This window comes from Chanodichthys erythropterus, chromosome 2 (assembly GCF_024489055.1).
Source record: "Chanodichthys erythropterus isolate Z2021 chromosome 2, ASM2448905v1, whole genome shotgun sequence".
Taxonomy (NCBI): Eukaryota; Metazoa; Chordata; class Actinopteri; order Cypriniformes; family Xenocyprididae; genus Chanodichthys; species Chanodichthys erythropterus.
In genome coordinates, this window is record NC_090222.1 from 16994593 (window position 1) to 17009852 (window position 15260).

The 15260-nt window shown below is 36.7% G+C and overlaps 1 protein-coding gene across 5 annotated transcripts in view; it reads right to left on the minus strand.

Annotated features, from left to right (window-relative positions):
• Nucleotides 1–15260, minus strand: part of col14a1a (collagen, type XIV, alpha 1a) — a 173418-nt gene that overhangs the window by 139791 nt on the left and 18367 nt on the right. For 3 of the 5 annotated variants that reach the window (XR_010896578.1, XM_067402599.1, XM_067402617.1), the window contains exons 4-5: nucleotides 12709–12852; nucleotides 12354–12443 (exon numbers count right to left, since the gene is read on the minus strand). The exons of 1 other annotated variant lie outside the window; for it this stretch is intronic. Coding sequence is in view for 3 of the 4 variants with exons in the window: in XM_067402599.1 (XP_067258700.1) it covers nucleotides 12354–12443; nucleotides 12709–12852 (234 nt within the window). In the remaining variant the exon portion in view is untranslated. The remainder of the gene's footprint in view (nucleotides 1–12353; nucleotides 12444–12708; nucleotides 12853–15260) is intronic. One more of the 5 variants, XM_067402607.1, reaches the window with a different exon arrangement.

The window sequence follows — 15260 nt, forward strand, 5'->3', positions numbered from 1 at the left end:
TTTCATCCAAGTTTTAAAATCTTAATGACCCTGAATTGCTGCCAAACTCTCCTCCCAGGCATATGAATTTACGGACAGGGACCAACACATCATACTCCCAGATGCTTAATGGTGCTTTTGCACAGGACAAGCTCAACACATATATTCACAGTTATGCCCTGCTGGATTATTACTGCTTCCCCCGGTGGGCGGCACTGGAGCAAAGGTTTTATTACCTCACCAGAGCAGTGCGTTGTAAATACCCATCACACACCTGAGCAGAGACTTTCATTAGCGCACAGCAGACGCCCTGTAGGTCACATGCAAGGTGAGAGGTGAATGGGGACGTTGACTTGAGCAAAATGAAAGAAAAGACAGTAAGAGAAAAGAAGCAACAAAATAGGACAGAGATGGGGGACACAGAGAGAAAGACTTGTTTTTCAGTATTTATATTCACAGCATACATATTATATTATATTATATTATATTATATTATATTATATTATATTATATTATATTATATTATATTATATTATATTATATTATATTATACTGTCACATGATCCTTCAGAAATCATTCTAATGTTGAAACATTACTTATTATCAATATTGAAAACAGTTGTGCTGCTTAATGTGGAAAACATGACACATTTTTCAGGAATTTTTGATGAATAGAAAGCTAAAACGAATAACTTTTATTCAACATTTAAACATTTTGTAACCTTAAAAATGTCTATTAACACTTTTGACCAATTTAATGCATTGTTGCTGAATTTCTTTCAAAAAGAAAAATCTTACTGGCCTCAAACATGATTTTGTTACTTAATCTTTTGAATGGTGTAAGAAAGAAAGAAGATCTTATTTTAAGATTTTTTAAGTTTATGCTGAAATAAATAAATCAATTAAGCTTATGGGCTGGGGAAAAAAACTTAATTCAATAAATATTATCTAAAAACAATTCTTAACATCTTAAGTAAATTGATCTTGTTTAGATATTTTAACTGAAAATAAGACAAAATACAGATTAAAATGTGTATATTTTTGCAGCTTATTACCGCAGGCATTTTGCAAAGATCTGTCATCTGCAATATATTCTCACATCAGTAACCTCATCATCAGAATGACACAATCATGTACTGTTCACAATATTACAGCCGTCGAATCTGCTCTACATATTCTCAAAGCGTGTTCGAGGAAGAGAAACATGGACAATGTGAAACGTCCACTATTGGCAACCCTTCGTACGAAAATTGTTCATTGTAAGTTTGCAGCTGAAACCCCGGCAAAAGCACATTCACACACATACACACACACACACAGATTAAATATACCACTCTCCAGGCATCATACCAACTCTTGATGATTACATCAGAGCCTCACTGGCCCTGAGCTGCCCTCTCTCTTAATTACAGGAAGGGATATTAAATCAGGCATGAACCAGGGTGTCCCTCTGCAATAGTCTCATGTACGGGGGATGTAATTTACCTTACTTCCTGCTGGAAAACCTACAGTATAACACAAAAGCTTACATTAAAAAAGAAAACAGGCTTAAATTTAAGATTTATGTATTTGAATTGCACATAAAATGTCCATAGGATTACTACATTTGGATTTAATATAAACAAATGAATAAATAACTAATAATTTGATGCATATTTGTCAGCCATACATAAATGAAACCGGTAAAAGACAGGAAAGATTTCTGCTCTTAAAAAAAATCATTGCAGTTTATTATTAACTACAGTTGCAAGAAAAAGTATGTGAACCACTTGGAGAATCTGTGAAAATGTGAATTTTAACAAAATAAAGGAGATAATACAAATTGCATATTATTTTAAGTAAGATATTTTACATAAAAGATGTTTACATATAATCCACAAGACAAAAAAAAAAAAAAAATAGCTGAATTTATTAAAATAACCCCATTCATAAGTATGTGAACCATTGATTCTTAATACTGTGTGTGGTTACCTATTTGAACCTATTTGACCTTATTTCAAGATGTAATATAAGTCTCTGGTGTCCCCAGAATGTGTCTGTGAAGCTTCAGCTCAAAATACCCCACAGATCATTTATTATAGCTTGTCAAATTTGCCCGTATTTGAGTGTGAGCAAAAACAAAAGAGGACAGAAGAGGGCAGAGCTTTAACAGCTCGAGCTACGGTTGCTCAACAACAACAAAGCTGGAGAATCTCACGCAACCAAAATGAGGATTGTCAGTAACGGTGTTCAGCCTTACTTTGTTCAAACCGGAGTCGGACACTGATGGAGAGACTCAGGAAGAAGTTACTGGAAGTTAACTGGATGTTTCTGAATGCTTAGTGGATAAATTGTTGTAGTTGCTGTGGAGTTGATTCAACTCATTGACTAGCATGTGCCGCCTTATTAATCTTTTGTGCAAAACCCGTATGGACGCCCACTATACATAACGTACCTGTTTGCCAAACAGAGCCATACACACCAGGCTAACGTTTATGATTGCTTTCAAATGCTGTGAATGGTCTAATATTTTTTCCAAAAATATCACTCGGACAGAAACGCTCATTTTTTCGGCAATTGAGCTTGCCAGGGTCAACTTGCAGGCTATCCAAGCTAACGAGACTCTAAATAGTGATCTGTGCTAGTCTGTACAGCCGACCACAGAACAGTTATCATGCTTTGCTCAAACCTTCACCAGAACTGGTACACCATTTTCATTTGCAAAAACAAAATGGCAGCACCATGGGTGAAAACATGCAGATTAGGGGGCGGTAATATTATAATAAGATCCCCTTCTTCACAAGGGGAGCGAAATCTGAGCAGCTCGCTTTTTCACAAGAAAGGCTTGCCATAATTAAGTTACTGTGTTGTACTTTTTCATGTTTTCTGGGTTGGTAGATGCACCAAGGACCCGATTATAGAACTTAAACACGGAAAAAGTCAGATTTTCATGACATGTCTCCTTTAAGTAGTCATATTTTCAAAATGCATGCATTTCAAATTGAATCACCATGAATTCACTAGTTGTGAAAGCAAACTTATATATTTGGTTACATCCATGTACCTTATCATACCTTAAACTAATCTGAATGGAGCTTCAACACTGTATTTGTAAAGTCCGATAAATTTATTCAGTTATTCATGGTTAAAATAATATTAAAAAAATAATAAATTAGTTTAAAATTAGTTTTAAGATTAGTTTAAAATTAGTTGAGACTGAAACCCATCGGTGATAAATACATAAACATGGTTATTGTGTATTTAAAACACATTATATTTATAAGTATAATTACAGCAGTCTTACCTGTTGTATGGTAACAGAGTAATAAACAAACAAAGGGTCATAGAAAGCAAATTTTACTGTGGGATTGGTCATTGACCTGTCTTTAATGTTCCGAGCTCAAAGAAAAGTATTTATATCGCAGACAAGAGACCAGATTAGAGACGAAACAAATCTCTTAACAGCTTCAGTTTAATCCAAAACTCTGGTCCCTAGACGGCCATAACTGAAACAGCACTATTGAAATGAAGCCAACCGCGGTTTATCCCTTACTCATGCTGATTCTGCCTAATGGCTATAACAGTAGACTTCCTGATCTAGTACTGTAGTTGTAATGAAAAATTCAATCAGGCCTTAATAAACAGCTGGCCCATCTAGTGTTTGTTTGCTTAGTATGGGCAAAAGGCCAGGCGGGCAGCTGTGTGAAGCTAAGCAGCTGTAATGGCCTTTGGTTTCACATCAGGCACGGCAAAGATCGGCACTCTCTCTTGCAATATAGCTGATGTGATTACACCAGTGCTACTACAAATTAATCAAAACAGATTCCACATATACTCACTTAATCAGCACAAGATTAAGAGAGAACGGCTGTGGAAGCAATTGGCCTGGAATTTGAAACTGATTTGATTACTGATTGAAAATAGTCTGATAATGTTTTCTGTACTTTTATTCAGTGGCAACTGCTGAATGTACAGCATGAAACATATATCTAGTAAGTCAGATTCCAGAATGAAATACTCTTCTTTTAGAGAATCAAAAAAAAAAAAAAAAAAAGCAGCATGACCAGACTAGTCTGATTTCCAAATGAATGACTCTTTTGAATCTATTATTTTAGTGAATCGGAACCATAGAGATTCTTTAACATACATCAGTCTAGTCCAATAACCTATCTAATGACTCTTTTGAGTAGTTTATTTTTAATAAAACAAAAACATACCACACAATCAGTGCAGTCTGATTCCCAAACTAATGACTCTTTGGAATCTTTTATTTCAGTAAATGAAAACAATACAGATTCTTAAACAAATTACCATTTTGACTAGGTACTTTTTAGTGAATCCAAATGATACAGCATGACCAGTGTAGTCTAAAATCAGTGGTTCTCAACTGGTTTGGCCATGGGACCCACATTTTCACATCATCATTAAGCCGCAACCCAAATTATTAGGAATTTGAACCAAGCAAATGTATTCCTTATAAATGGTTGACACACACACACACACACACACACACACACACACACACACACACACATCCGTGTTTATACTACTTTGTTGTGTCCAAATGACTGTATAAAGCTGCTAGATCTCTCTTTTTTTTTTTTTTTCTCCACAGCTTGTTGTCTTGAGATTTTACTGAAAGATATTTTTGCAGTGTTTCGGCAGGAGAACAAACACATTAAATAACAGTACAACCCACTGAAAAGATGTCTATCGTTCACAGTCTCGCTTTCAAGTCTATAATGTCTGAAATGGCAGCAAAGTTCATTTTTCTGAGGTGAGAGACTTTATTTCATAGCAAGTTATGAAAATAATGGCAGAATAATGACACTGACATGCAGCCTGAAACATCTCATCTGACAGCATTTTACTAACAGCATCTAACAGAAGAGTCAACAACTTTCATGCATTTCAAGCTTTCAAAATAAAAGTTTTACATTAGAAAACTTTTGTTGTTGTTGTTGTTTCTTTGACTACACATTCCGTAACCAAAGTCCCTTTGAAGGAAAGTCTGTTCACTCTGCGGCAATGCCCCAGGCAGCTATTTCAGGCATCCAAGACCAAATCCTATCTATTTGAATGGGGGAATCCTGAAATCTCAAAAACTGCTTGTTGAACTCACAATTAAATAACATATTTCAAATCAGTAACAAAATCTGACATGAACTGGCTCATAAATGTTGTTTCTTATGCTCAAATAGGGTTAACAAAAGCTAATTTTTCATGCTAGACAAGCCAATGCGCATGTGCAGTTCTAAGTGGGAATCTCAGGTTTCAATGGGAACCAGAGCCTCTAACGGCAGCTGCAGTGACGCAATGACTTTATCAATCAGCGATTGGCTCTTTTACTTAGAAGGCAGGACGTGTTCCACCATTGCAGTTTCTCCCATTCATAACTAATAGGATTGAACCGTCTTTTTATATCTATAGTCTTTGCCGCAACCCACCCAAAATAGTCTTACAACCCACTTTTGGGTCGCGACTCACCAGTTGTGAAACACTGGTCTAAATGATTCCTGAACGAATGACTGTTGGAAGTTGGTTATTTTTAGTGAATCTAATACATACAGCTTTACTGAATTAACTCGAGACTTAAATTTTAATTGGTTGTTGACAACATGTAGTTGAATATACATATTTGGCTGTTTTTTATATTATAAAAATAAATTAATAAATAACATATAGTATTTTGTTTAAATATTTTTCCTTGAGAATTATTTAAAACAGAAATTTTATCAAAATGTATTTATTTTTTTGCCATCATTCATCTTTAAAAATGTTTAAAAAAATAATAATAATTATTATAGGATGGTTAAGGTATCAGAAGCAGAATTCAATTAAACCAGTGAAATTTCATGATTCTCAATATCATTACTTATTAAAAACAATCAGTTACAATCATTGAATTATTACATTAATTTATATATCAGAGCAAAAGCTAATATGCAAAATAATATGCTTCTGAACATATTGAATTAATTTTTTTTTTTTTTTTGCTAATCTGTGCTACCAGTATTGTAGAAATCACTGTGACCATGTTTGACAGCTTCCTTGATCAATATTCTTTGATTGCCTCATTAACAACCAATCATTGCCTGTGTTTAAGTAGCAGGGATAGGGCAGGCTATACATAGCAATAACAAGAGATATTGATCCATAAACATCCTACTTGTGTAAATTAAGTTGTGCGACGCACGTTTGACAGCCTCACTGAAGAATGCATAAATCTGTGATTAATATTTAAATGAATTGGTATGGCATATACTAGTGTCATTTAATGTGCTGTACTCATATAAAAGTTTTCCTGAAAGCATTTCCAGACATATGTGTATTTCACAACACTAAGCAGCACATTTTAAGTTGGAGTTCAGCTGACACACCAAAAAGTGGTCTATCTGCGATTTGACGCGCAGCTTCTTTGCAGCTGCGGTTGCCACACGCTCTGCCTATCGGCTCAGTCCACCAGCGGGCCGCTGGGCAAGATAAGACGTCACACTCCGAAAGTCTCCTTCAGAGGAAGTCCTGGAGCTCCTTCCTCTTTGTGAGGAAGATCCATAGCGTCGCCATTATCACTGCTAACCTCAGCAGCCTGCCACCTGAGACCGGAGCCAAAATAGACATTATTAGCATTCCCAGTGCGTCGCACACCTTAATGCAGGGCAGCGGAGCGCTTTAAAGGACAGCCATCTCTGCACCTTATACAGCACCTCCAAGAATAATGTTCTACACCAACGATCCCTTATTAAAAGCACCTCCCTCTGTGAAAAATCTCACATTAAAAATACCATCAGGCGAGGCCGATTTTCATTAGAAAAAAGGTCATCTGAGGTGAAGCAAAGCACAGTCACCTTGGCTTCTCTTAGGGGGTGATATCATCTCTTTCTACATTACAGTGGTTACAGGTACTGAATTCCTAAATAACAGCCCTCTCATCTTAGTCCAGTGCCCTGCCCTCTGACAAAAAAAGGTCAGAAAAGACCATTATCAGGCTTCTCTTCCCACACTGCTATCAGGGAGGTGGGAGAAGTGAGCTTTGTGTGAAACAGATGTGACTACTGACCCCCGCCGCCTTTTCCAGCAAGCCCAGACAAAGACTATCACGCCCAGGCTGCGGAAATTGCATTCTGAACACCTTTCTCATTAAACAATCAAAACTGCTGCATGTTGTTTCTAGTGTTTTCAAATGAATCTTTAAAATGAACAAATCATTCTCATTCACTTTTTCACTTTAAAGTACCTGAGTGGTTTTCTGCCTTCAGAAACTGGATGACTTTGTGTCTGAATGAGCGATAAAAATGACTGATGATCAAACATAATTAAAATGACATGTTGACGTTATTGATACTTTTTATTCATTCTTAATATTCATTCTAAACATTCAACTTTTAAAGGGATAGTTCATCCAAAAATGAAAATTATCCCACGATTTACTCAGCCCTCAAGCCATCCTAGGTGTATATGACTTTCCTCTTTCAGATGAACACAATCGGAGATATATTTAAAAATATCCTTGCTCCTCCAAGCTTTATAATGGACATGATTGCGAATGGGGGGGGGGGGTACATTTTGAAGCAAAAAAAAAATGCATATGGCTCCAGTGGCCCTCTAAAGTGAAGTGATGGGTTTTTGTAGTAAGAAGATATAGTCATATACACGTAGGATGGTTTGAGGGGGGTGGGTAAATCATGGGATCATTTTCCTTTTTGGGTGAACTATCCTTTTAACATTGGACTTTTTTTTTTTCACTAGCTTGCTAAAATTAAGCACAATAGCTAAAGGATTAAGGAAAAACTGATAGATTTGCTTTGTTGTCATTTCTCTAAAGAGTCATTGTTTCGGTCCTCAATGAACGATTCAATCACTTCTAACACACATAAGATGTGCACTTGCTCACTGCAAAAATGCTTATCTTATTTAGTATTTTTGTCTTGTTTCCAGTCATCTAAAATTCTTAAATCCAGATGCTTTTACCAGATAAGTAAAATGAAAAAAACATATTTTTCTTGTTTTCTGGGGGGAAAAAAACTTAAAATGAGCAAAATTATCTGCCAGTGGGGTATGCAGTTACTAATTACAGTATTTCATTTTACTTATCTAGAAAAGCATCTGGATTTAAGAATTATTAGAAATTTAGACTGGAAACAATACAAAAATACTAAGCAAGAAAAGCATTTTTTGCAGTGTTGCCACCTTGCAACGAAACCTGAAGAAAGAATCACTGAACAACTCAGCGAACAAATCTTTTTGATGAACAGATTCTAATGTTTCCAGATCCCTGGCAGTGTGACGTCACAAAAGCCACAGGCCCCGCCCATGAATATTGACAGACACTGCCGTTTTAACATAAAATCGCCCTGAGCGAGTTCACAGCAAGTTCACAGTCTGCCATTACTGCTTTGATGAGAATGTCTCCCAAGCATTTTAGCTGGATGGATTAATTTACTCCCTAAATCTGAGCCGCTAAAGACAAAGTGGATTAATTTTGTTGTTGAAGAAAATGCTCCCAACCGAAATTTGTTAATGTCTGCGCGAATCATTTCACACCGGACTGCTTTGTGAACGAATATCAATACAAAGGGACAATAAAAAAAAACAAAACAAAAAAAAATTTGTTACTCAAGTATAGATCAGTAAACTGTTCGTGATCCAGCTTACAGCCTCCAGAGTGATACTGGATACGGCAGTAATGAAGGTGAGAGCACTTTATTACAGTTCATCAGAGTTGATTTACAGATATAAAGTTGACCAGTTTATTAAGCACCACCCGAAAAGACATAAGGACTTTATATATTTGTTTACTGTTAGTTGCAACAAGTGTTTCTGTGTACTTTGCTGTGTATGTTGATGATAATGCAAATATTTTAATGCACACTTGCACTGTGTTTTATTAAGCTCTTAAACGGATGCTTCATATTTTGTGTGAAGTACTATTGTACTATTGTAAACGTCATAAAACTCATCTGTAAAGTTTTGGCCATCATTCATACAGTACAACAGGCTTGTAATAATATAGTGGATAAAAACAAGAAGAAAATAAAAGTTATAACCGTAATTGAACTAAACTATACATGTTCTATCTCCATGCGGCATATATTCACAGTTTCTTACATTATTGTGCATCCTGACTGAATCCTGACACCGGAGAATGAGCTCTTGAAGCTCCGCCCTCTTAGGCCGATCACAGCAGCTCATTTGCATTTAAAGGGCACACACTGAAAAGGCACGTTTTTGGTCAACCACAAAAAGTGGGAATTTGAATATGCTATAAAAATTATCTGTTGGGTATTTTGAGCTAAAACTTCACATACACACTCTGGGGACAATAGAGACTTATTTTACATCTTGTAAAATGGGGCATAATAGGTCCCCTTTAAATAATCAATATTACTGCTTGCCATTTGAGGGTTTTGTTTGTTCTTTTGACTGCAGAGTTGTCATTTACACTGCTGGCTGCAATTTATTTCTTTTCCCCATTTATATCCACAGATGTTGAGCATGAATCACAATTACAGACATCTCGTAAAGATGTGCTTGGTGAGAAGATAAAAAGCAACAGCTTTGTGTTTATGACACCTTTTAATTTGCTACTGGAAACACTCATTTGAGAATAAGAGGATTGAGAGAGATATAAAAATTTGACCTTTTTGTTGAGCTCAAAGTCCTATTTCACAGCCCACACTGATGGCATGGATGCTCAGATAGCCATTTACTTTCATTCTGTCTGCTTGGACACATTCCCAGAGATGGCACATCAAAGGCGACTCTGATTTTGTGATAGCCCACCATCCCAGCCCACCAGCACACACACATATGCGGAGAGCAGGACATCATCAATCTGTCTGGATAAGCCTTGTGCCAGAGATAACCCCCTTTGTGGTACTTCCCATCATCAAGTTCTTGGTTTGAAATATTATTTCATTGTTATTCTGCGCTAATGAGATCTTAAGCAGAGAATCAAATTAGTGCCCAGTCATAATCAAAGCGTGCAGTCAGTCTTAACAGAACTGAACGGAATCAGAGCTCCACCACCCACTTGGAGTCCGTGTGCCAAATCCTGCCCACTCTGACGGTATTCTGAAGAGGAAAAAGGGGAACGCAAAGGTCTGTGTGAGCCATACCGATTTAAAACCTCTGCCATTTGGCAGACGCACTGAGGTGTCCTAAATTAAAGACTCTGAACAACAGATGCGAGACCACGTAGCACAAAAGCTGCCGTCCTACAGAGGGACCAGAGTTAAATGCTTTCACTCAAGAGCACATTTCAGCCTCCAAGAAGCCTGGGCTGCTTTTACACCCACTAAACATCAGTGTTCACATCTAAACAAAGCCAAATCTCTCTTTTGAGTCCAGCAAAAAGCCAACTGAGAGGGGCTGGAGACAAGTCAACCATGAGCTCAGTAACCTTATCCTCGCATTCCTCCTTCTCGGTTTCATCGGTACATTGCATTTTGGTCAAAAATCCAGCATGGATACTTTTGTGTACATAATACCTTCAGAATTGTAACAAAATGCTGTGACATTTGACTGAGTTGTGGCTAAGGTCTGGCCCTGAGAGACTCCAGCAGATACTTTCAGACAGGAATATCATCTTTGACTTTGACTTCCTGAACATGCTCATTTTGTCAAGTATGCCAGGGACATTAAAACTAGCATAGATGGGACCTACAGAGAGGTGCCCTCTGCAACTTCAGCCAGTTTGGGTTCTTATTTTTCATTGACAGTGCCGTGGATGAAATATCTTGACAGGAGGGCAGCTCTCACTGGAAAGACAGCAATAATAAGTCTCAGAAGACCGCATGGGGAAATTCATATTGCTTATAATGTTAAAAAGTTAGATAAAAGAAAGAAGTGACATAGAAAAGAAAGATGAAAGTGAGACCCACAAGAGAGAAGAACCCATAGGAAAGAAAAATCACAAGAGAGATCTTTTTAATATCTCATCTTGCATATATCTTGCAGAAAAAGAGCCTCACATGCTTTCAACAACATCACAAACTGTTCAAATTTCCTAAGAAAAACAAAGATTGCCATCAAAAATCAGAGATTTTAATATGAACTCAAACATTTCTCAACAAATTTTCACAAGACCAGAGAGAAATTAAAGGGATAGTTCACCCAAAAATGAAAGTTCTGTCATAATTTACACATCCTCAACTTGTTCCAAACCTGTATGAATTCCTTTCTTCTGTTAAACACAAAAGAGGATATTTTACTTGAGGGTAAGTAAGGGATGACAAAATTTTCATTTTAATTAAAGGGTTAGTTCACCCAAAAATGAAAATTCCGTCATTAATTATTCACCCTCATGTCATTCCAAACCCGTAAGACTTCGGAACACAAATGAAGATATTTTTAATAAAATCTGAGTGATTTCTGACCCTCCATAGACAGCTACACATCTACCACTTTGATGCTTTAAAAGGTTCATAAAGAGATCATAAAACTAATACATATGAATTGAGAGGCTTAGTCCAATTTTTCTTAAGAGACAAGATTGCTTTATAAGCTGAACAGATTTAATTTAGTCTTTTATTCACATAGGCCTATAAACATTCATGAACATACTCATCAGCTGTGGTAAACAGAAGCTCAAGCATGCTTGCTTGATGCGCGAGAACCAATGAGGTTCATTCTTGTGTGTTACGCCGTGCATTTGAGCTCCTATAAGAACCAATGAGGTTTGTGCTCACATGTCAAGCATATATGGTTGAGCTTCTGTTTATGCTCGCTGATCAATGTTTATATGTGAATAAAAGCCTAAATGAATCCGTTATAAGACGATATAAAACGATTGTGTCTCTTCAGAAAAAATGGACTAAACCACTTCCTAATTCATTTCATATGGATTAGTTTTATGATCTCTTTATGGACTTTTTGAAGAGTCAAAGTAGTAGTTGTGCAGCTGTCAATGGAGGGACAGAAATAGCTCTAATTTTATTAAAAATATCTTCATTTGTGTTCTGAAGATGAACAAAAGTCTTACGGTTTTGGAACAACATGAGTAATTAATGACAGAATTTTCATTTTTGGGTGAACTAACCCTTCAACCTAAGCTATCAATTTAAATCTTTTACCAACACACTCTCAATCTATTTCAATATGCATTGACAAATTTGTGGTGAATTCCTAAGATGTGCAAGACATCATTCATATGTTTTCATACAATCTGCTTACATCCCAATCTTTATACGAAATCAGCAGTTCATAGTTGCTTTTTCTCATGAGAACAGGTTGTCTATTACTATATAAAAAACTGATCTACGTTTATTTCTCCTAAGGACTATTAAAATCTGAAACAAATTTGAAATCTCTGAGAACCTCATAAAGGCTCCTGAGCTATAAAAAAGGACGCCTGTCCAAAATGTCCAACTATAGAGGTTAAACTTTGGCTTTACCTCCTGAGATCTCATTGCCCTCTTCCACAGGTCCAGCTTCTTTCAGTTTTTGAGGTTGAGTAGTGTCTCCATCACTGCTCTGGTCTTCTGCTGAAGAGACATGAGGGATTAAACTATTGTGACATACATATATCAATAAATATATATACACCAATATTTCAACTAATCGCAAGCATGTAGCCCTATATATTTTTATAGACAGTGTCTCTATACAATTGAAGCTGTTCATTTCAAAGCAACATTTTTTATTTTTCAATACTGTCGTAAAACACACGGGAGACTACAATCAAACACATTATTTTCACTTGCAATCTGTTTCAGTGGGATTGCTTCAAAGAAAAAAGGTATTTCGTACCAGTATATTTTCCCTGAAGTGCTCGGCTGTGCAGGTTTCCACTCACAGCTATAACCTTGACTGAATACTCCTTCCTGGGATTAAAATCCTTTATTATGGCTTTATTCTCTCCCCTTGCAATTTGCAACTCACTTGTTTCCCCACCTGTCATCAGAAACAAATCACAGAAATCAGAGAGAAGATGGTTAGTATGCACTGTCTTGCATGCCTGTTTCTATTCAGAAACCTATCAAAACCAGTGCTTTATTGTCTGACTGTCAATACCAAGCAGTTTGTTTAAATGCAATGTCAGAGGGGAATAATGCTTGCAATGATAATGCTATTAATAATAATTAATTCTAGAAGGAACACTATAAAATAATAAATTAACAAAACACTTTGCCAAAAAGTTGCCAAATGACCAATTACATGTTTTTACAACTTGACAAATGGATAAAGAATGCTAAAATGCCATTTTAATGCTGAATTTATCAATTTATAGTTTATTATGTCTGTTCTGAGTATTTGCTTGGTGAAAAGTCTGGTCTGGTTGACAAACTGGTACATGGATAAATGGTCCATTAAAGATTTCAAAAATTGAATTGAGTATAATAAGCATGTTCATAATTAGTTCTCAGATGCAAAAGCAAACACATAATATCCAAAATAGCCTGCTAAACAATCTGTCCAAAACAGCTTCGCTCTACTCTTCCACAAATCGAGCCAGAGGAGGAATAGTACTGGTCTAACACGTTTTGATGCCAAGTTATCACCCAAATACAATCCGTGGGTGGAAGTTTTATGGTCATTGCACAGCAAACAACTTCATGAAGTTTGTTTGCAGTATTGACAGTGACAAATGGTCTGTTCTAAAAAGGTCTTGGCCACAAACTCATCTTTCTTGCTTCATGACATCCTCGCCTGGTGACAAAGTCTGGGATTATGACTTCAAAGATATGTTTGCTTTTGGCAATTTTGTGAAATGAGAAAGAAAAGAAAAAAAAAAAAACTTTCACTAACTTAAAGGGATACTCCACCCAAAAATGAAAACTCTCTCATCATTTGCTCACCCTAAGCTGTCTCAGATGTATGACTTTCTTTCTTCAGATAAAAACAAATAGAAATTTTTTGAAAAATAATTGAACACGGTCAAAAGGTTGATGAACACAGCAGCAATCCATATGACCCTAGTTAATAAATCAGTGTCTTCTGAAGCAAAATGATAGGTGTGTGGGAAAAATACTAACATTTTAAACCATAGATTCCGGCAAACTGTCATACATGTACACATGCGTTCATGACGTAAACGTCAGCATATGTGAAGCATGACGTAAGAGCATTATGAAACAAACTGACAAGGCAAGGCTGGCAACACAGGGCTTGATTCAGCAGATATAGAACACCAGGGGTTCATACAATGACAATCTGGGACACGACTGCATACACAAGGAGAATAAATAGGGCAGCAAACAAGGTGGCTAACAAGGGAGGGCAACTAAACCAATAATCAGATAACAAAATGGGCAGGGTTAAGACAATAGACAGGAGAGCACATGGCACATAGAAACAAACATGACAAGCCTATGCTCACACCAAACATGACAAAAACAAGAGCACATGGCCTATGAAAACATGACACAAACACGCAGCCAGTGAGAGCTGGCATGTCTTTTGAAGCGTCAATTGCGAGGGTTACATCCATTGCATTATATGGACTCACAGAGATGGATTATTTTTTCTAAAAATCTCAAATTGCATTCCACTGAATGTAAGCATCAGGGTGAGAAAATGAGAGAATTTTCATTTTTGGGTGGATTATCCCTTCAAGGGACTGAATGATTTAAAATAGTCCAAAGTGATGAACTAGAAGTGCAGCCAAAATTTATTGCACTTGAATCAGTCATGCCTGAACAGCGGCATACTCGTATGACAATCCCTCAATGTAATGAAGAAGCCTGCCCCTGCAATTCAGATCTCTGACCAATGATCCTGATTAAAATCCTCGTGGCTTAGCGAGAGATCAATCGAAGTGGAGTGGAAGTTGCTTATTCAGCAGCAGTGGGAGCATGATTGGGGTTAGACTCAGAGCAAAGAGAGTCAGAACTGGAGAGCCACAGTTTGCTGATGACTTTGCACATCACGCCTCATAGAAAAGTAAAAGAAGATTGCTGCAGACAGCAAACTGTCACCGGTTCTCACGACAACATCAAAGAACTCCAATTCTCATTTGTTTAAATGAGACCAAAGGACAGAATCACTGCGTCACAAGCAAATGTCTCCCTTCCCGCTTTGATTTTTTAAAACGAGTGGAGCAAAAGACTTTTGAGGGGAAAATAGTTCATAGTTACCTCTAAAAATAGATGTGAAATCAATTTGGGCTTTTCAACTTGTGTGTTTTCATATTTGGCCACAGCTGCTGCTGAACATAATAATGCTGCCTTTATGTGCGCCCGGAATTATAGTAAATACGAGTTTCTTAGGTAAAAATTGTACATGAACTATGGAAGTAAATTAATGCCAAATGTTTTTGAAATAAAAAGCTTGTTGAATTGCTCTAAATGAAAACAAATATG